Raw genomic sequence first — 23,845 nt, forward strand, 5'->3', positions numbered from 1 at the left:
AATCAAAATACTTCTCAACGTTGTTTTTTTATCCAGAATTCTCCTAAACATATTACAATAAATTCCCAATTAAAATGTTATGAACGATTTTGAAAATATGAAAACGCTTGCGACTATTTTTATTTGAGTTTAATTTTGATATATTGTAAGATATTCATATTTATTTTTTTATGACAATTCATGTGATCAATGTATATAAAAAATATTTTTGTTTAATAATTTTATACGATTAGATATATGTATAAAATCACTTTATACTGATAATGTGTTAAAATTAAATTATTTTTATTTTAAGTAAAAGTGTTAGAAAAAATAATACTTTATCCTTTTTTTACCTTTATTAACATTTGCTTATATATTATTTTGTTGGCTGATTATTGATTAAAATAAAATTAATTTTCTAATTATTTGTTAAATAATTTTAATATTAATCATTATTTGAAAAATTAATAAAAATAAAAAATATTTTCTTTTTTTTACTTCACAATTTTTTAAAATAAAAATAAAAATACAAACCAAATCATAGTGAACTAAACCAAACAAATGCTATCATCTCAACAATTTTCAACAAGATCTTTAACAAGAACTTCCTAACATGAGAAATTGATTTTTTTTTTGGGGAAATAAAAAAGGAACGAAACCCAAATTCGTTGCTGTTTGAAACTATCCCAAGTTTCCAACGCTAATATTCGTTAATTACTATTTAAATGTCGTAGTGGTCAAAACATAAACAAACACTGATGAGGCTCATGAATTATCTTAAACAGAAAAGTGATATTATCATTATCATTATCAACAGAATCAATCTACTTAACACAGAAATTGAACGAGGTCAATGTCTTTCGTTCCTTTTAATTTTCTTATCGTGTTATATACATCTACATGGTTTCCAAAATAAAAAGTTCAATGGCTACATGCCAATACATAAGTAGAGTCCAACAATGTCGGCATTTCCGCAAGGTAGTTGGGTGAGTCTTTTTTTTTTATATATATAATTTAGAATTACTGTTTTCTAGTACGGAATTCACACTAGTACAGTATCTTTTTAAACTATATATACCCAAAAATATATTTTTTATTACTTTCATCATTTAGGTTAAAATAGGATATTTATTTTGCATTTATGGATGTAAAGAGAGAAAGTTAGAGAGATATTCTCTGGTATGCGGTTATTCCAACGAATGTAATTGTCTTGGTTACGTTTTTCAAAAGGTTATCTTGGACGATCACAATTTTGACCCATTTTATGGATAACGAAATCTTTAGTGTCTTAATAAATTAGCTAAGAAACACAGATATTTTGTTTAGTTGTTGTGTTTGTATCGAATATATTTTAAATACGATATTTATTAATATTTATCTGATAATTATGTCTGTCGTATTTAATTATATTTTAATAAAAAAATATTTTTTTAAAATATATTTAGACACAATTAAATATCATTATGTGTCAATATGTCCAATTTAAGGTTGTGAGAACCGGATCGGTCAATAAATTAGTAAGGTCATTGATTCAATGGTTCACTGGTTCCATCGGTGTTCAACTGAAGTTCAACCGGTTTAATTAAATATTAAATAAAATTATTAAAAAACCTAAAAATAATTTTAAATATATAAATTTAATAATTTATAACTTAATAAAATTTAAAATTTCACGTAATAAATTATCCATAACTTAATACTAGAGATTCACAAACAACTTCAAACATCAATGTTTATAACTAAACAAAAAAAAAACGCACATAATGACAAACCCATAATTTTTTTTTCTGCCTTATTTTTTTGTTTTCCTCCAAAAGCCTTTTGAATTGAAGTTCAACATATTCAGTTACTTTGCTACAAACTTTAATTTGTCCAGAAAATTTCGCAAGATGATATTTCATTCTATATATTCCCCCATTGTAAGTATTCAAGCAGAAAATACATGTATATTGAGCCTTGTTATTTTTGTTATACTTCACTGTAAAATATTGCCAAGCTGGATCAGATTTACCTCTGGATGAACCAGTTTGAGAATCTTGAACAGCATTATCTTGTGGTTGTGGGTTACTTTGCGATTGTTCCATCTGTAACAATCAGAAAATCAAAGACCAGAAAATAACTTCAGAAAATTATGAACCAATAAATAATTCAGCAACCAAAATCATGAAGCAGCAAACAAATTAATCATGAACAAATAACATCAGAAAATAAAAAATCAAAATCATGAATTCAGCAAACAAACAAATCATGAACAGATAACAAATAAATCAAAATCGCAAACAAATAAATCATAAAACCAAGCACAAAAAAATCAGAAGGCAACGAGGAGGAAGAACCGAATAAGAATAGAGTATTACCAGCGGCGAGTAACGGCGACGAAAGAGGAGGCGAGCTCGGCGACAAAACAGGCGCGGTGGTGGTTGCGGTGGTCAACGTCGTCGCTGCTGTGGTTGCGGGATGCGGTGGCAATGGCGGTGGGCTGCCCGATTGGTGGTGGTGGCTATGCGACTGCGAAGAGGGGAGAGCTAGTTGTTGTGGGTGCTGAACTGCTGATTCCTCTTTTGGCTTCTGGGTGATTTCTAATTACTGATTAGGGCTTTGCTTACGTTTAGACGTGTAGCCTTTCTTTTTTTTTTTAAGAGACAAAACAACACCGTTTAGCACTTTTACTTTCAAACTAAAAATCGCTAAAAAATTGAACGGTTCTCCCGGTTCACCGGTTAATCACCGATTCGACCGGTTTTTTCACCGGTTTTTTGCCAGACGGTTTCTGACCTTACCCGGACCGGTTGACTGGTTCCTGGTTAATCCGGTTGAAGCGGCCAGTCTGGTTCGATTTTCAGAACCATGGTCCAGCCTCATTTTCGCTATCTATTCTTAAAATAAATTTAAAAATAATATATATTATTATTTATTAAAATAAATAAATATTTTAAATACTTTATATAATTAAAATAATACAATAAAAATAATTAAAAAATTAATTTATATTTTAATATCAATAAAATATCAAAATATCGTTACAATTTATCTAAAAAATACTTTATATTTTATATATATGTGGGTTCCGTGTGTTATAAAATTTTAAAATTTGTGTATCAATATATTTCATATTATATCATATTCTGTGTTCGTGTAATTATCTCTGCATCATAGTTTGAGAATTCTTGTCCAACTAAATTGAGATCTTTTAGGTGAATTGTGTTGTAAAATAAATAACCGATGAAGATATAATAAATATAAAGTAAATAAGTATAAATAGAAAACTCTAGTTTTGATATTCACCAATATAATTATCCAACTATTATATATTAGTAACGCATGAAAGAGGGAGGAGAAAAGTTTAACATAAAGAGAGGAAGAAGATTTTTATTGCTGTGTGTTATTTTGCATCAGATCATGCTTATTTATAGGCGTACAAGAGAAGTGTCTATTAATTTCATTCAGTGTTGAGAAAGTAAATTTTCATATGTGGAAAGAGTGAACCGCCCATTGAATGGGCATCCACATCATCATGCTTATCTTAACATTCCCCTTTGGTTGACCATTTAGGAATCTGCCTCATTAAAACCTTATTAAAGAAAACCCAATGAGAAAAACTTTAGTGAAGAAAAAATAGTACAATATCCTTTGTGATGGGGACTACCTCATTAAAAACCTTGTCAAGAAAAAATTCAATGAAAAAAAAACATGACCAAGGAAAAAAGAGTACAGCCTCCCCCTCTTGTCGACATCATTTAATGTCTCGAAATTGGCGCATCCCAATCTCATGTACCAATCTTTCAAGGAGGATTTTGGGAGTGACTTTGTGAATAAATCTACCATATTGTCACTTGAGCGGATCTGTTGAACATCAATTATCCCTTGCTTTTGAAGATCATGAGTGAAGAAGAATTTGGGAGAAATATGCTTTGTTCTATCACCTTTGATGTATCCGCCTTTAAGTTGAGCAATGCATATTGTATTATCTTCAAACAGGATAGTTGGAGCTATCTTATGATCAATCAGCCCACAAGATGACAAGATATATTGGATCAAACTCTTGAGCCAAAAACACTCGCGACTTACTTCATGTATCGCTAATATATCAGCATGATTAGAGAAGGTTGCTGCTATCGTCTGTTTCGTGGACCTCCACAATATAGCTGTACCTCCATATGTGAACAGGTATCCTGTTTGAGATCTCTCTTTGTGTGGATCAGACAAGTATCCAGCATCTGCATAGCCAACTAGTTGTGACTTGGATCCATATAGAACAATCCCATATCAACCGTTCCATGAAGATATTGAAAAATTTGTTTGATTCCAATCCAATGTCTTCTGGTTGGAGAGGAACTATATCTTGGTAGTAAATTCACAGCAAATAATATATCGGGTCGTGTATTATTAGCAAGCTACATTAGCTCTCCAATGGCACTAAGATATGGTATTTCAGGACAAAGGATATCTTTATTTTCTTCTTTAGGATGGAATTGATCCTTTTCCACATTCAAAGATCTTACGATCATTGGGATACTCAAGGGATGTGATTTATCCATATAAAATCTTTTCAAGATCTTCTCTATGTATGTTGTTTGATGAATAAAGATCCCATTTTTATATGTTTGATCTGCAGGCCGAGACAAAATTTAGTCCTTCTAAGATCTTTCATCTCAAACTCTTCTTTTAGAGTTTCTATAATTGTTGGAATCTCTTTAAAAATTCTAATGATATTTAAATTATCAACGTACACAGCAATTATAATGAATCTATATGCAGATTTCTTTATAAAAACACACGAGCAGATATCATCATTTTTGAATCCATTTTTGGCCAGATACTCAGTATGACGATTATACCACATTCGTCCAGATTGCTTTAGACCATATAAAGATCTTTGTAATTTAACTGAGTATAATCCCTGCGAATATTCATTGGATGATTTAGACATCTTTAGTCCTTCAGGCACTTTCATATAGATATCCTGATCTAATGAGCCGTATAAGTAGGATGTTACCACATCCATTAAATGCATATGCAGTTTATGATATGCAGATAAACTGACCAAATAACACAATATTATCGCATCCACTACAGGGGAATCTGTTTCTTCATAATCTATATCGTGCCTTTGTGAAAAATCTTGTGCCACAAGTCGGGTTTTGTATCGCACAACTTCATTTTTCTCGTTTTATTTTCTCACAAATACTCACCTGTATCCAACAGGTTTTACATCTTCTGGTGTATGAACTACAGGTCCAAAGACTTCACGTTTTGCAACTGATTCTAATTCAACCTTCATGGCTTCTTCCCATTTTGGCCAATCATTTCTTTGTCGACATTCTTCTACTGATCTTGGCTCAAGATCCTTACTTTCATGCATGATATTTAATGCCACATTATATGCAAATATTTCATTGACAATTGTCTTATTTCAATCCCATTTTTCTCCTGTAAAGACATAATTTATCGAGATCTCGTCATTTTCACAATTTTTAGGTACCTGAACATCTTCTGGCGTTAAAACTATTTCAAAATTTTGGACAGCTGCAGGTGTCTTTACTATGTCTTTTTCGACAGGAATAGTATTTACCTCTTTTCGCTTTCGAGGATTTTTGTCTTTGGAACCACCAGGCCTGCCACGCTTCTGGCGTGATTTGCTTCGGTGGCAATTTGTCCGACTGGGACATCAATTCGAATTGGAGCATTTTTTGCTGGTATATACGACTTGGTTATCCTCTTTGTATCAGAAAATGCATCAGGCAATTCATTTTCCATTCTTTGCAAATGTATAATCTTTTGAACTTCTACTTCACATTGCCCTGATCGAGGATCTAAATGCATCAAGGATGATGCATTCCAATTAAGTTCTTTTTTAGGAAGCTTATTCTCTCCCCCCTAATATTGAAAATTTTGATTTATCAAAATGACAATCCGTAAACCGGGATTTAAATACATCTCCAGTTTGTATCGCAAGATACCTCACTATAGAGGGAGAATCATATCCAACATATATCCCCAATTTTCTTTGGGGTCCCATTTTGGTGCGATTAGGTGGTGAAATGGGAACATATATCGCACACCCAAATATTCTTAAATGGAAAATATTTGGCTGCTGGCCAAAAGCTAATTGCATAGGAGAGAACTGATGGTAACTCGTTGGCCTCAATCGAATAAGTGTTGTGACATGTAAAATAGCATACCCCCAAGCTGAGGTTGGGAGATTTATTCTCATAAGTAAGGGTCTAGCAATTAATGGAGGCGTTTAATAAGTGATTCAGCTAACCCATTCTGTGTGTGAACATGAGTTATTGGATGTTCAACACTTATTCCATTGGCCATATAATAAGCATCAAAAGTTTGGAAAGTAAATTCACCAGCATTATCAAGACGAATTGCTTTGATTGGATTTTCTAGAAATTGTACTTTTAATCGAATAATTTGAGCTAGTAATCTCGTAAACGTCAAGTTACGAGAAGACAATAAGCACACATGTGACCATCTCGAAGATGCGTCTATTAGACCATAAAATATCTAAAAGATCCACATGGTGGATGAATAGGTCCACATATATCACCTTGAATCCTTTCTAGGAATTCAAGGGACTCAAATCCAATTTTTACTGGTGATGGCCTTAAAATTAACTTCCCTTGAGAACATGCAGCACAATAAAATTCACTAGATTTAAGAATTTTCTGGTTCTTTAGTGAATGTCCATAGGAGTTTTCAATAACTCTCTGCATCATGGTTGTTCTCGAATGACCCAATCGGTCGTGCCAAGTTATGAATTCATTTGGGCTAGTAAACTTCTGGTTTACAGTGGCATGTGATTCAATTGCACTAATCTTGGTGTAATATAACCCAGATGAAAGTGAGGGCAACTTTTCAAATATAACCTTTTTATTTGAATAATGAGTTGTGATACATAAATACTCATGATTTTCCTCATTCATAGTCTCAACATGATATCCATTTCGGCGAATATCTTTAAAGCTCAACAAGTTTCTTAGAGACTTGGTAGACAATAATGCATTATTTATTATGAATTTTGTTCCTCCGGAAAACAAAATTATAGCTCTTCTGGAGCCGTCAATCACATTGCCTGAGCCAATAATAATATTAACATATTCTTCTTTTGGCACAAGATGGGTAAAATATATATTACTTTTAAGAATGGTGTGCAAACTTATACTATCCGCAAGGCATATATCTTCACTATATATCCTTACCATTTTCTTCAAAGACAAATAATAATAAAATGACTAGTATGCACAGTTAAATTGAATACTTGATCGAAATTATTTTTCTAAGAAACACTGTACATAAAAATAATGTCATATACTAAAATTTTATTATTATCACTATTATTATTATTTTTTAAAACTTGACACATTTAATGATTTCAAAATTCATAAACATTAATATTTTATTATTTATATACATCATATTTGAAACTTAAATACATAGAAAATAAAACTTAACAATAAGTTCTTTACATTTTTTATTTACATTGATACTTCACAATCCCACATATTAAATTATTCCATCATTGATCAAATGACCAATATTTCCTTCAGAATCCTCAAAGAAATTTGACACATCATAATGAGTGGTGGAATTTTCAGCATCATTGGAAACAAAATTCGTTTCCTTTCCTTTGTCGTCTTTTTTTAAAGATGCATGATAAAGACCGACTAGGTGCCTTGGTGTACGACAAGTATGCGACCAATGGCCCTTCCCACCACAACGGAAACACTTATCCTCTGTTGATTTATTTTGCCCAATATTTCTTTCTTTATCCCACTTCTGGTAAGATCCTCTCTTTTGAATATAATTCATTTTTCTTCCATAATTTTTTTCGTTGCCAAAACCTTGTCATTTACCTCTTTTGGGGTAATGATTTGCTGCATTTACTTCAAGAAATGGGGCGGCGCCAGTTAAGCGCGCTTCATGATTCTTTAAGAACAACTCATTGTTGCGTTCAGCAACAAAAAGATAAGAAATTAACTCAAAATATTTTTTAAATCCCTTTTTTCGATACTGAACCGTCTATTAAATAGGCATCCGCATTATCATACTTATCTTAACAAATTGTTATTATTTTGTTTCATATTCATTTTTTTTTCTGTCGGATCTAATATGTTGATGTATTAACTGGTTTAGAATGTCTTAATTAAGTGTTCTATGTACAAATGAAAGTTTTTATTCTATTTCATTCATATTGTGACACACACACATATATATATATTTTAATTTATCACAACATAAATGAAATAGAATAACAAATTTAATTTATTTTGAAACATCTAAAAAAATCTATTATTGGTCACATTTTTCTTGGGAATTAAGTTTTTAGATTATTATTAATTTGAAAAAATAAAATCTAAATTACTTTGAATCAATGTAGTATATACAATAGAAAATATAAATTTAATAGTTTAAATTTTTTATATTTTTATTTTATTAAATTATTTATTTTAAAATATTTTTATTTTAATATTGCTAGATAATTAATTAAAATATCGGTTAACTACAGTAAACTATTATTCCAAAATATACTTTTACTTTCTTCCTCATCGTCGTGTCTTTCTCCTTTTTCTGTCTCTTCTTCTCTTTCACGTTATTCTTTTTCCTCCTCTTTTTCCTTTGCCTTCTCATCCTCCCCGTCTTCTTCTTTCTCATTCTCCTTTTTCTCTTCTTTTTCTTTCTCCTTCTCCTCCTTCTTTTACTTTTCATTATCCTCCTTTTTCTTCTTTTTGACATTTCTTTTTGTTAGGTTTTCAATATTTTTTTTTTTAATTTTAAATATTTTATTTAAAATGGTTTTAAATATTCTTTTTTGTTAGGTTTTGGATTCTTTTCAACAAGTTTTGAATGTTTTCTTTGTCAAATTTTGGATGTTGGTTTTAGTTAAGTATTATATTTTTTTTGTCAAGTTTTGGATGATATTTTTTATTAGATTTTGGATATTCTTTTTAATGATTTTGGTTGTTTCTTTTTCTTATGTTTTGGATATTTCTCTTTTGTTAGGTATTAAATGTTATTTTTCAATAATTTTAAATATTTTTTTTTGTTAGGTTTTGAATGTTTATTTCGTTCTTCATCTAGCATCATCGTTCGTCACCAGAGAACAATGATGTAGTTACAATACAAGAAATATTGTCGTCAAATACGTTGTTCTATTTTCCGATTGTAACTTTTCACAGATTCAGATGTTCTTTTTATTATAATTTATTTTTTTTGTTAGATTTAAATATTCTTTTTCATCAATAATGTTAGATATTTCTTTTTTGTTTCATTTTAAATGCTTTTTTCTTAAATTGGCTTATTTGTTAAAAAGTTGACTGAAAAAAAATGTTAGTTACCTAAATCTTTTCTCTTTTCAGTGTTAGTCAATTTCAAAAACACAAATTTCGTAAATTTTTTTGCCCGACTTAAAATGGGATTAACCAAATTATGTATTTGTCATATTCCTAGCGACTCGATTTGTTTTGGCGCAAAACAGCTTGGCTGAGTGCAATTAAAAAAAAGGATTTAACTACCATACTTCTTTAGAATTTGGTTAGTTTTTCATGCATCGTTACCTTAGTTTTTAATAGGGTAAAATATATTTTTTGTCTCTGAAATTTGACAAAAATTTTAAAAATACCTCTAAATTTTATTTTATTTTGATTTTGTCCCAAAAATTTTTTATTTGTATAAATATATCATCGATAGCTAAATTTTCAAAATATTTAAGACTAATCTAACAATAATGTATGAAAATTATACTTGATTTGCTTGTATTGAGGGTTCTTATGGAATTGTTGTTGAATTGGTCTTAACTTTTTTTAAAAAAATTAGCCGTGAAAGATAAATTTGATGCAAATAAAAAATTTTTAAGACAAAATTAAAACAAACTAAAACTTAGAGATATTTTTAAAATTTTTGTTGAATTTCCAGAACAAAAAATTTACTTTATCTTTTTTAATATTTTTCATCTAAATTTAAAAGTATTCCAACTTCCATGCAGACATGTAATTTCTTACTTCGTACTCAAGGAGAATGAGAGAAGGATAGAGCGGGGGCGAGCGGTTGAGGGTGAAACATGGTGAGGAAGATGGCCATGCCATCGGAAGAGATAAGGGGGAGAGCGTGGGTAGGTTTGTATCCGGTGTTAAGGAGGGTTTTTCTCGAGAGGGGTTAGAAAAACCATCCAAGGTCTCTTTTAGAGATAAAGTCATTGGTGCAGAAAAGTTTAAGGCCTTTGTATTAGTAGGGTCTTTATCTGGAGATGGTATCGCGACGGTGACAGGTAAGCAGGTATGGATTTGAGTCTCGAAACTTCCAATTCGGTGCTACCAGGAACAAGCAATGCTGCGAATTGCTTCTGCAATTGGGGTTCTGGTGAAAGTAGATTTGGCCACTAAGCTTACAGAAAGAGGAAAATATGCCCGAGCTTGTGTTCAAATTAATCTTGGGTTGCCTGTAATCAAACATATTATAGTGGAGGGTGTGACTCATGAAGTAGAGTATGAGAGTTTACAGCTGATTTGTGCTACTTGTATATGGTATGGGCATGATAAATCGTTGTGCATGGAGAAAGAGTCTTTGGAAGAAAACAGTGACTCATTTGGTGATGGAAAAAATAATGAAGCCCTTGACACTAGTGCCACACAACAATCATGAGATTCAAAACGAGGTTGAATCGGAAGCTCGTGATTTGGGTGAGAATTCTCGTAATTTGGGTGAGAAATTAGGTGTTGTTAAAGGGAAGGATGTGGTTACGAAATCATTGGCTCCTCACGTGCCTAATGGTCATGTTAACGAGGCATACATGGATGATGGAGAGGGCTGACAACAAGTGCTGCGTAAGCAAAGATTCACAATGAGCCAGCCATCAGGTTTGAAGGACCAAGATGAAAAGCAGCACAAGTATGGTTCGAGAAGGGATACAAGTAGGGGTGGCAAATGCGCCTAAACCCGTCGGGTCGGCCCGCGTAACCCGCCAAAAAAGGCAGGCAGGGCTGAAAACTGGGACCGCCAAATAGCAAAAGCCCGCCTAACCCGCACCACTTAAACCGCGGGCTTTGGCGGGGCGGGGCGGACTTCCTCGCAGGGCTTAGTCTTTTTTTAGTGATGGGGGTATTTTTACAATTTTTTTGCCAAAACCTAACTTCCTCCAACCTAACTTACAAGAGTATGAAGATAAAAATTGAGTGGTTTGGATTATGTTTATGTTACTTTGGAGACAATATTTATAATTATGTTTTAAATTTTATTTATTTTTCTTTGGAGAGAATATTTATACTTATATTTGGATGAAAACTTAGTTTATAATTATGTGTATTAGATATTTATAATTACAAAGATTTTAATGTTTATGAATATAAAAAATATAATTTTTTATGCCTTTAGAAATTATAAATTTATTAATATGATTGTGAAATTATATATATTATTTAGTAGTTAATAGTAAAAAAAAAGAGGAGCTTTGGCGGGTTTAGCCCACCAGCCCGCAGTTAGGCGGGGCGGGGTGGGATTCTAGGACCGCCTCATTAGGTGGGGCAAGGCGGGTCGACCCGCCAAAGGGTGGGCTTCTGGTGGGATGGGGCGGGCTTCCCCACTTGCCACCCCTAGTTCCAAGGTCCAATTTACATGGTGATGGAGGCAAATCAATTGGCATTAGGATGGGAAAGCGAGAAAAACATGAAATTGCACCATCTCCATCGCGCAGAACTCTTGCATGTCGTGAAATTTCTCTACGGAAGTGTCCTCGGCCTTCCTCCCTGCAGAACTCGCTAGTTGATAAAAATAATGGCACAACGGAGGAAACCTTAGTAGATGGAAGCATGACAGGTGCAGTGTTAGGGGGTCCGAAGGTGGCAATTATTGAGGATCAGAGTGTGCCAGTACTGCAGGACAATCCACCTATTGAGGTTGGTGATTCTATTTAGAGTTTATGTTCTTATTTATTTTGTCCCTATTATTTATGGATAGTTTAAATATGATTGTTTGGAATATTAGGGGAGCTTCTAATAAGTTAGCCCGGGTACATTGTAAGGAACTTGATAGAAAATTTAGACCTATTTTCTTTATTGTGGTTGAAATTCACTCCCCTTTTCAGCATTTAAAATTGTTTTGGGAAAGATTAGGGTATCACTCTGTTGGTATAGTAGAAGTAGAGGGGAATAAGGGAGGTATTTGGTTTCTATCCTCTATGAAGGGTGTTTGTTGTAAGTTCATTGATGCTTTTGATCAGGGTGTTACTGTTGAGGTTCAATTTGATAATTTAATTTGGAGGTGTAGTGGTATTTATGGCAGTCCTCAATTTATTAAAAGGGTTCTCCTTCGCGATTATATTGTTGCACAATCCATGATTTTTCAAGGACCTTGGATTGTTCTTGGTGATTTTAATGAAGTCAAATTTTCTCATGAATCTAAGGGCTGTCAATTTTCTCATCAAAGAGCAGACATGTTTGCTACTTTATTAGGGGATAGTGGTTTGTTTGATCTGAAGACTATTGGAAGGCGATTTTCTTGGTATAGGAGGGTGAAAAATTATGTTGACGTGACAAAAAAGCTTGATCGAGTCTGTATAAATAGTAGTTGGTTATCTTTCTTTCTAGAGACTTATGCAAAAGTTTTAAATAATCTTTAGTCTGATCATTGCCCTATTCTGGTGCGTTGTAAAGGTCGTCCTCAACTTAAAGGGAATCGACCTTTCTGATTTGTTACTTCTTGGGATACTCATCATGGGTATAGGAATATTGTGAATTAGTCATGGTGGTCTGGTAATAGAGGGATTCATGAAAAGCTTTCAGAAGTACAGAAGAATTCACCAGAGTTTAACTCGAAGGTATTTGGTAACATTTTTGTTAAGAAATGTGAATTAGAGCATCAGATTAATTATTTACAAAAGCGTTTGGAAGTGGTGGATAGTATTTATTTGCGTCATAAAGAGCAGCAGTTGCTTGATGATTATAATAATACTCTAGTGCAAGAAGAGCTCCTATGGTTCCAAAAATCCAGAGAGCAGTGGGTAAGGTTCGGGGATAGGAATACAAGATTCTTTCATATTCAAACTCTTGTGCGTAGGAAACATAATAAGATTCATGGCTTTTTTCTCAAGGATGGAGTGTGAAAAACTGATTCAGAGGTTATGAGTCAAGAAGCAGAGTCTTTCTATAAAAGCTTATTCTGTCGTTTAGATGATGTTGATTTGGGTTGCCTTGGTGATGTGCCTCTTCCTTCTCTAAATGAGGAAGCTTGCAATAATCTTACGGCACCAGTTACTATGGAAGAAGTCATAATGGTTGTTTTTCACATGAACTCTTTTAAAGCTCCGGGTCCTGATGGGTTTCAAGCTTTCTTCTTCAAAGAATATTGGGAGATCATTGGTCTTGATGTTTGAAAGGTGGTTAAGCAGGCATTCTCTGGTGTTACTCTTGATTCGAGAATGATAGAGACTTTATTGGTTCTTATTCCAAAGTTTGAATCATCGGTATCTATGAAAGATTTCAGGTCGATTAGTCTCTGCAATGTAGTTTACAAGATCATCACAAAGGTCCTTGTTAATAGGCTTCGTCCTCATCTTGCAGAGATTGTTGGCCCGCTTCAAGAAGGATTTATTCTGGGACGAGAAACTCGTGACAACATCATTATTGCTCAAGAAGTCCTCTACTTTATGAAGAAGACTAAATCAAAGAAAGGCACACTGGCCTTTAAGATTGATCTAGAGAAAGCTTATGACAGAGTTGACTGGAGGTTTTTAGCTCATACCTTTAAGAGCTTTGGTTTTCCTATTCCTACAATTAATTTGATTATGAATTGTGACACTGCTTCTTCCTTATATATTCTTTGGAATGGGAATCGTCTGAATGGCTTTATTCCTAGCCGAGGTCTTAGACAAGGAGACCATATGTTACCTTATCTTTTTGTGTTGTGTATGGAGCGATTGGCATGCTTTATTAGTTATCAAGTTGATTTGGGCTTGTGGGAGCCGGTTGCTATTTCTAGAGGGGGACCAAGAATATCCCACTTAATGTTTGCAGATGACTAATAGGTTTTCACTGGGATATCCTCAATCAGATTTATCCAGGACTTGGGCAAGTATCTTGGAGTTACCCTTAGCCATTCTAGGGTGACCCGTTCAGCTTTCAATGGTGTCCTGGATAAGATTCGGAGTAGGCTAGCAAGCTGGAAAGGGAGTTTACTCAATCGAGCTGGTAGACTCTGCTTGGTTAATTCTGTTGCATCTGCTATTCCCACGTACCAGATGCAGGTCTCTATTTTTTCCAAAGGAATCATTAGTAAATTGGAGTCTATGATGAGGAATTTTCTTTGGAAATGACAAGTTGATGGAAAATGATTGAATCTTGTTAGTTGGAAGGTACTGGTTACTCCAAAAAAATATGGAGGTTTGGGGATTAGAGATCCTTATTGTTTAAATATTGCTCTTCTTGGGAAGCTAGTTCGGACTTTTTTCCAGCAGCCAAACAAGCTATGGATCCAATTGTTGGATGACAAATACCGATCATCTCTATATGACTGTTTTAGTTATCCTAAGAATAAGGACTCTCCCATTTGGAGGTGTCTTTATAAGGCTTGGGAAGTGTTGACGGATGGGTTTGCTTGGTGTGTGGAGATTTGAACCAGAATTTTTTATTTTCTAGCCAGAGGAGAGAAGAACGGTTATCTAATGAGATGGATTATATTCACATTTCTGATTCGAATCTCCGAATATAGGATATTTGGTCGGTTGGTAGATGGCATTTGGATACTCTTTATTCTCCTTTATCTCAACATCTGAAAGGTAATATTCTCTCTTACAATCCAGATGAACAAGCAGGTCTGGAAGTGGGTTGGTACTGGGTCTGCTGCCAAAGTTTATGACTCACGCAATGGTTACTTGTGGTTGTGTAAGTAGCTGTTTGGTTGGGAAGAGCGGGAGAATTGGCTTTGTCTTTGGCGTCAGCTTGTTCCGAAAAAATACAAGTTTTTGGCTTGGTTGTGTCTTAAGGAGGCTCTTCCTACTGCAAGTTTTCACTTTACAAGAGGGATGTCGTCATCGGATAGGTGTTCAAGATGTCTTTCTAACCAGGAATCGATTTTATATTGTATTCAGGATTGTCCAAAAGCTCAGCTTGTCTAGCGTAGGTTGGATATTTCTTGTCATCCTTTGGATTTGAAGAACTGGTTCTTGTATCATAGCAGATAGCATCCGTTCAAATTCTTTTCGGGACTTTGGTGGATATGGCGAGTAAGGAATAATGACATCTTTAAACCTCATAAAACTTGGCCTCCGAAAAAAGTGATTTATCTGGCATTAACTTCAGAAAAGGAGCTTAGGAATATTTTTGAAGTACAACGTATGTCCCTTCCCTCTACTCTAAATGGTTTTTGGAATCCTCATCCATTGGTACTTTTAAGATTAATTGTGATACTAGTTATTTTGGTTTAGGTGATACTGTTGGTTTTGCTTTTTTTATTAGAGATTGTTTGCTATTTGGAGAGGATATCTCTTAGTTTGGGATGTGGGTCAACGAAATGTTATTTGTGAGACGGATTGTGTGGAAGCATTTAATCTTGTTACTCAAGATGATTTTGGGTTTATTAATCCATTGATACTCAAAATAAGAGATATCATGCATTGGAATAGGCATGTTGATTTTCGTTTGATTATGAGAGATGCAAATATAGTGGCAGATACTATGGCAAAGATGGCGATAAAGTTACAATTTTCGCATGTGGAGCTTCATTCACCTTGGGAGGAGTTTAAGAGTAATCTTAAATAGGACTGTCCCTATATTTAAGCAATTCTTTTGTTTTGTTTATTTTATTTTTCTTTGTTTAGTTTATTTCAGTCACAAAAAAAAGACTGTAATTTCTTTCTTTTCTATTTTTGTTGTTGTCTTTAGATTGGAATCCGAACTTTTTCCTTCTTGTTTTAATAAGCTATTCCTAGTTCTGTTTTGCCTTAATATTTAGAACCCAACTAATATGAATTGGTACTCAATTTTATTCTTAAATTTATATACAAATCTTAACTTAGTTTTTGTATTTAATTTCCAAACTTTATAATCGTATATTAGTTTTGGAGAAAATTTTTGACATACTAACATTAACGAAACATTAACATAGACAACTAGGTGTCATATTAGAACCTGTAAAACAACGTCATTTTAATTTTGACATTCAAATAACCAAAAAATGATGTTGTGTTACTTGCTTTTGGTAAAAAATTTTAATAAATATTACTTTCAATGTTATTTTTGAATTATTTAAGTATCAAAATCAAAATAATATTATTTTACAGAATCTAATGTGACGTCCAACTATTTAAATCAATATTTTATTAACGTCTATACATTAAAAATTGTCCCAAAAATTAATATAAGTCATATTTATAAAATTTAATAATTAAATAAAAATAATTAAAATTTTAAAAACTAAATTAAAACTCACGTATAAGTTTAGAAGATAAATTGAATAATATCTCTCACTAATATTCTCTTTTATCAATCAATTGAATAGATAAAAAAATATTTAAATGAACATGCTTTTTTTTCAGGTGAACGAGGAACCTAGTATTTTAACTGCTACGAATATTTTTATGCGAAAAAATACACAAAGGGCGATAAAATAAAGTGTTAACTTAACTTTAAAGATATGAGAAATTTTATTATGGATTTTATCAACTTATTGTTAATAATAACCTTAAATTACATGATCAAATTAACGACATTTATTATTGATAAAATAAAAATTAACTTGTCCATTCAAATAAGAGTTAGAGTTTAAATTTTGTCTTATGTATGCAGCAATTCATTAGCTAACGACAAACCTTTTAACGGATTAGTCTTTAATCTATCAAATTGAGAGATATCGTAAATAACAAAAAAATTATTGATAAAATAATTATTCATTAAGAATAATTTTTGTAAATCAACAATTTAAAGCTTATTGATAAGAGTTTCTAAAGACAAGTATGAAAAGCTAATGATAATAATGTATTTGAATGTGTAGTAAAATAAATGTCTCTAATAACAATAAAATGTATTAAAATAAATGTTTATTATGAGTTTATAGTTCCATTTTTCTTTAAAAATCATGAGTTTTTTTTCCCTTTCGAGAAGTAAGATAAACTCTAAAGCTAACTTAACTCAGACAATTGTGAATGAAAGGATAGTAAAAGTCATAAGAATACATATCAAAAATCCAAATACATTTATATTTGTCTAAAATGATAAGGTTTTTTTTATTGGCACCGTTGATATGATGTTATCGGAAATGGATCCTCTCCAGTTTTTTATTTACTGGAGAGGATCCACTCCCGATGTTATCGGATTTTGATTCTATCACGAATTCACTATAGAATATAGATTATAGATTATTGTCAGAACTCAGAAGTGAATGTCTTCCCATATTTGTTGATTAAATGAAATAAATTTATTGTCACGCTTTGGTTTAGAATAATTTAAACAATAGAAAAGTAATAATTTAAAATTACTTTATTTAATATCTAAAATTATATATATAATATTTATAATTATATATTTATTATATATAATATTACTCAATTATTTTAGTAATAATTAAGAAATGTAAAATAAGTAAGTGGTAATTAAACAATAAAAAATAAAGTAATTTTAAAATTATTATAAACAATTTATTTTATTATTTTTCCAATATTTTTGTTTAAGTAAAATGCAAAAAATATTGTTTAATTAAAACTTGCCTTGCATATTGGCCAACATTGACTTTTATAACTGATTCGTCCGAACACTGGGTAGGCCGAGTTTAAGCGCTTCTGGACAAGTCGTTAATCGCGAGGAAGAGCTTTACGTCGGCCAATGGTCAAACACCGCGGCGGGAATACCTGCAAAAGATACTCCGACGCTCAAGTTAGTAATAATCTCAGAAAAGAGAGAGAGTAATTAAGTGAGTATGAAAAATGATAGTGGAACCTGATTAAAGCCGAGAATATTAGTTCGGCTTTATAGGGGTTGTTTTACCGTTTTCATATGGATCAGTCCTAGTTTGTAGGTTGGTTATGATATTCTGTTTTGGTGCCTTAGGCTTGCTAGGCACGTCTCTTGTTTTCGAATGGGTGAGGCTGTTCCGATCTGCCTTTTTGCCAAGCATATCGGGCGATTGGTACGGGACCGAGTTTATTGGCTCACGTGCCGAGCTTTTTGTGCAACCGAGGATAAGGGTTACGTATCAATAACCATGAACCATCATTCTATGATAAAGTAATTAAATGAGAGAATGTTATTAGATAGTTGTGTAAAATTGTTGGTTATAAACTTATAATATCAATATATCAATATATATGTAACAATGTACCAAATTTGGTAAGAATATAAATTTATATCGGTACAATAATAAAAATATAATATGTGAATTATATTATCTATGTTAATATTTATTTCTTTTGGGTTTAGGAAGCTCTCTCTTCTCTCTAGAATTAGGATTAGGTTAGTTCTTAGATCTAGATCTATTTTTTCGTCTTCTCTCTTCCAATTTTCGTTCCTCTCCTCTATTGTAGTTGTAGAATTCTTCTTCTAATGTAATTCCTTTGTATTGATAGTTGTAGTTTGTGAATTCTCTTTTGTAGATCTACATTTCTCCTTCAATGCAATTGGTAAGTTCTTTGTTGTTTCATGATTGATTTGGTTTTCTATTGTGGACCTCTTGCCTTGTAGTTAGATCTCTCTTTAATTCTTGCAAATTCATGTGTTTACTTGTATTGTTCTCTATGTGTTTGATGAAATGTCTCTTATAGCTATTAGTTAGATTTTGTTCTTCTTGGCCTAGGTAGAGTAATTAGTGACACTTGAGTTATCTAATTCCTTTGTTGATTGGTAATTGGAGAGATTGCTAATTGGTTTGGAGTGCACTAAAGCTAGTCTTTCCTTGGGAGTTGGCTAGAACTTGTGGCTCAAGTCAATTCATCCACTTGACTTTCCTTTATTTAGTAAGGGTTAACTAAGTGGTAGCAATGAACAATTCTCATCACAATTAAGAAGGATAACTAGGATAGGACTTCTAATTTTCATACCTTGCCAAGAGCCTTTTATAGTTGTTAGTTTATTTTCATTGCCATTTACTTTTCATGCTTCTTATCCAAAACCCCAAAACACATTTCTAACCAATAACATGGCACTTTATTGTAATTCCTAGGGAGAACGACCCGAGGTTTCAATACTTCAGTTTATAAATTTAGGGGTTTGTACTAGTGACAAACAAATTTTTGTATGAAAGGATTAGTGTTGGTTTAGAAACTATACTTGAAACAAGATTTCATTTGAAAAATTCTAAACCGTCAAAAATCCGTTCATCAGTCTTCCAATTATAATATTGTAAGGGCTATAACAGTCTACTATTAGGTATTGAATATCAATTGATTTTGACATAGGGATTTCTTTCATTGTGGTCTTTAGCCATATGTGTCCCATGATGGGGACTCTCTCTCCGGAGAACCCAATTAGCTCTCCCGAGGAGGGCTGTATCAATTTTTTTGATAATTTCATCTTTATAAAGGTAGAATAAAATAAAACGTCAGCACTACTACCTGGATCCAGCAATGTTTTTCTTACCAATAGTTCTCCAACCTGGATGGAAATTACCACGGGGTCGTCGAGGTTAGGGCTTGCCGATCTGAAGTCTGCTTGTTTGAAGCATATTGTGACGTCTGGGTCTTTGTCCTTCTTTGGCTGTATGGTTCCTTTGATTGCTAGCATCGCCCTGTAGCTCCGCTTCCTGGCCGAGCTTGTTTCTCCTTTGCCTGCGAATCCTCCTGATATGTGGCTAATGACTCCTCTTGGTGGATCTGGAGTCGTCCTCTCTTTTTTGTTATCGTCAGCCACTGCTTGCTTGTGCCCTACTCTGTCTGAGTTTCCCCCTCTGCCCTTCCGGCTCTCGATGTATTTGTCCAAGAGCCCTTGGCGTGCCAGCCTTTCTAGGAGGTCCTTCACGACTATGCAGTCGTCCGTGGTGTGTCCAAACTTCCGGTGGAAGGCACAATGCTTTGTCCTATCCATGAACCTTTGATCCTGGTAGTTTCCTGCTCGAACTGGTGGCTTTATGATTTTGGCATTAAGGATTTCTCTGATGATGTTTTCTCTTCTGGTATTGAATCTGGTGTATGTGTTGTATTTTGACGTGGGCTTGGAAGGTCTCTTAGTGTATCTGCTGCCTGGCGATCTGAAAGTTTTTTCTTCATCTCTCCGATGTGGTTGCTTGTCCGATTTTTGGGCTTCTCGGAGTTCTTCGATCTCCATTTGACCTGCCGCCCTTTCTCAAAATTCCTATAGCGTTTTTGGTTTTGTTATGGCAATGGTCTCCCGGAATTTGTCGGGCCTGAGGCCGGCCATGAGGGCGTGCAGGTGGACGGCCGGGTCTAAGTCCTGGATCTCCATAGTGGCGTCAGCGAATCTGGTCATGTAGTCCTTCAGGCTTTCGTGCTGACCTTCCTTAATGGTGCCGAGGTAGTCTGAACCATGTATGTAGATTCTTGACGCGGCAAAATAATCAATGAATGATCTGGCAAGATCTTCGAAGGAGGAAATTGAACCTTCAGAAAGTTTAGAAAACCAGAGTAATGTAGCACCGTCGAGGTAGGTGGGGAATGCTCGGCAGAGAACGGGCTCATTCTTAGGGCCGTTGAAAAACATCATTGACTGGAACTTCTTTACGTGGGCTCGGGGGTCGCCGAACCCCTTGTACGGCTCCAGTGCGGTGGGCAGAGTAAAGTTTTTTGTCATCTGGTAATTTGTGATCTCTTCGGAGAAGGGGTTGTCGAGGGTGAGCTTCTCCTTTGGCGGGACGATGTTTAAAGGCTCTGTAGCACCTTGAGCCGAGCTTTTGGAGCTTTCTCCATTGTTCTGTGTAGACAGCTCAGCTATTCTTCGTACTTCCGCCTGAAGCTCGGCGATTCGAGCCAGGAGGTCATCCTGTGAGAGTTGTGGACTTTCCTTGTCAGCCATGTTCGGGGATCGGGAATGCTGCAAAATAGAGTAAAAGACTAAACGAAGGAAAAAGTGGGGTTATATGTACTCCGGTCCCACAGTGGGCGCCAAGTGATTCGTCCGAACACTGGGTAGGCCAAGCTTAAGCGCTTCTGGGCAAGTCGTCAATCGCGAGGAAGAGCTTTACGTCGGCCAATGGTCAAACACCGTGGCGGGAATACGTGCAAAAGATACTCCGACGCTTAAGTTAGTAATAATCTCAGAAAAGAGAGAGAGTAACTAAGTGAGTATGAAAAATGATAGTGGAACCTGATTAAAGCCGAGAATATTAGTTCGGCTTTATAGGGGTTGTTTTACCGTTTTCATGTGGATCAGTCCTAGTTTGTAGATTGGTTATGATATTCTGTTTTGGTGCCTTAGGCTTGCTAGGCACGTCTCTTGTTTTCGAATAGGTGAGGCTGTTTCGATCTGCCTTTTTGCCGAGCATATCGGGCGATTGGTATGGGACCGAGTTTATTAGCTCACGTGCCAAGCTTTTTGTGCAACCGAGGATAAAGGTTACGTATCAATAACCATGAACCATCATTCTATGGTAAAGTAATTAAATGAGAGAATGTTATTAGATAGTTGTGTAAAATTGTTGGTTATAAACTTATAATATCAATATATCAATATATATGTAACAATGTACCAAATTTGGTAAGAATATAAATTTATATCGGTACAATAATAAAAATATAAATAAATAAAAATATAATATGTGAATTATATTATCTATGTTAATATTTATTTTTTATAAAAATATATTATATTATTATTTATATTAATATTTTTTAACTTAATAAAAAAGACAAAAATGTTTTCTTATTGATTTTAAGAAAAATATTTTAAATATTTTATTTTTATTTTTGACAAATAATATCTTTTTAAATTTATCAAATATCAAAATTTAATTTTAATTTTGAATTTCAGATTCCAAATATTCTTTAAAAAAAAAAAGTACCGAATGTTCTTCATCTTCTTCCCTGAGAAAGGGAAGAAGATTAACAGCAATTTTTTTTTCCAGATTTGTATTTTTTTAAATTATTTGAAGTTTAATTTAAAATTCAAAAATTAAAGATAATTGATTTTGACATGTGATAAATTTAAAATGATATGATTGTCAAAGACAAAAATATTGTTAATTTTCTTTTTATTAAAATAAACAGAAGGATTTTTTTCTAATAAATTTAAAAAATATTTTAATATTAATAATGATATAATATATTTAAAAAAATTAAAAATTAATGTAGATAATATAATTCACATGTTATATTTTTATGTGATCATATTTTTTATCGTATCGATATCTAAAAATTTAACATCGTACCAAAATAAAGGTTATTTGGGTGAATTTTTAAGAAAAAATTTTTTTTAGTTATTTTTTTAAACGATGTTTATGAAAAAGTAAAAGTAATTTTATATTTGGATATTTTATGAAAAAATCTTTTTATCTATCAATTATATTTAGGTATAACAATATAAAAGTATTTTTTGTTTATTTATTATATGAAAAATATATTTTTTTAAAAAAATAAATCTTTTAAAAAAAGATGTAAATTACAGCTTTTCAAAAAAAATATATTTTTTAGTATTTTTATTTTTACTACTAAAAATTTGTCAAATATATTAAAAATAAAAAAATTATTAATTTTTTTATCAAGATAATGACATTTACACAAATACTGAATATCACTAAAAATTAGATCTTATTAATGATATTTCTAAGAATATTTATTAAAAATAGCAAAACAAAAAGACGATTTAAATTTTTCAACAACACTAAACGTACAAGAATTTGTTTGTCAATAAAATTCTTTCATTTTTATACCTCTTTAACGAGGGGACCTGTCAGCAATGTAAGGATTTAAAAAAGAGTCAAATATGGAAAATAAAAATATTCCTCGTTTGGTTTGCATATTATGGCTGCTAATTAATCAGGTTAGATTTGGGGTTTGGGTTCAGTTCTCTTCTTTTCTGACCATATCCTCCAAAAGTCAAATCAGCGATCCCATTCCCACTGGGGTTAAAAACGGAACTAGCTGAGTTGAGTCGAATTTTATTTTAAATGAATTTAATTTATATTATAAATAGATAATTTAAATTTTTTTTTTTTGAACAAAAATAATCTAAGTTTAAATTTATTATTTTTTATAGGTTTTTTCAAATTCGAACCTAATTTTCTTTTTTAAATTTTGATAAATTTACGAATCTATTTAAAAAATTTGTTTTGTAAATTATAATTTAAAATAATAAATTTAAAAAATTTAAATTAATATTAAATATATTCTAAAATTTATAATCAATAATTTTTAAAGTATAATTTATTTATATATTATAACTATGTTTACAATTTATAATTATAAATATTTTTTAAAATAAAAAATTTTACAACTTTAACTAGTCTTAATTATTATTTTTTTATTTTATTTTGTATTTAATATGAATAAATAGTTAAAAGTCTAAATTAAGAATAATTTATTTTACAAAAACATATTTTAACGAGTGATCTAATAAGTTTTGTAAGTTTTTTTAAAAATTTAATTTTGATGCCATATCAACTCTCTTTTACATTGATTACATGAATAATCATCCGAAAAAACAGATATAATTATACACTATATAAAAAACATTTATAAAAAAATTTAAATCTAACTGTTTAATAAAATCAGCGGAATCAAGTTTAAAACGAACAACAAACTCCCCCAGAGTAGCTGACCCTAACTCCCACAATCCTAAACTGGATTTTGATTCCCCACAAAACCAGCAAGTCCTCTCCTTTCAGCAGCTTCCACATGTCCCCACAGTTACACCCCACGTGTCACGGTCTGATTGAGTGATTGATCCTGCTCTCACTTTCACCCTGCACCCTCGCCGTACACAATCATACT

At 32.5% G+C, this 23,845-nt stretch overlaps 1 protein-coding gene across 1 annotated transcript; it reads right to left on the reverse strand.

Moving 5' to 3' along the window:
* Positions 1 to 19,262: 19,262 nt before the first annotated feature.
* On the reverse strand, positions 19,263 to 20,228 carry LOC130945429 (uncharacterized). Its single transcript, XM_057874146.1, has one exon. The coding sequence runs from the start codon at positions 20,226 to 20,228 to the stop codon at positions 19,263 to 19,265; it is 966 nt and encodes a 321-aa protein (XP_057730129.1).
* Between the last annotated feature and the right edge of the window lie 3,617 nt (positions 20,229 to 23,845).

The sequence above is a fragment of the Arachis stenosperma genome, chromosome 8 (genome assembly GCF_014773155.1).
Source record: "Arachis stenosperma cultivar V10309 chromosome 8, arast.V10309.gnm1.PFL2, whole genome shotgun sequence".
Classification (NCBI taxonomy): Eukaryota; Viridiplantae; Streptophyta; class Magnoliopsida; order Fabales; family Fabaceae; genus Arachis; species Arachis stenosperma.

Bases quoted from the DNA above. Each gene is read 5' to 3' on its own strand.
- LOC130945429 (XM_057874146.1), bottom strand. From the start codon at position 20,228: ATGGAGATCGAAGAACTCCGAGAAGCCCAAAAATCGGACAAGCAACCA.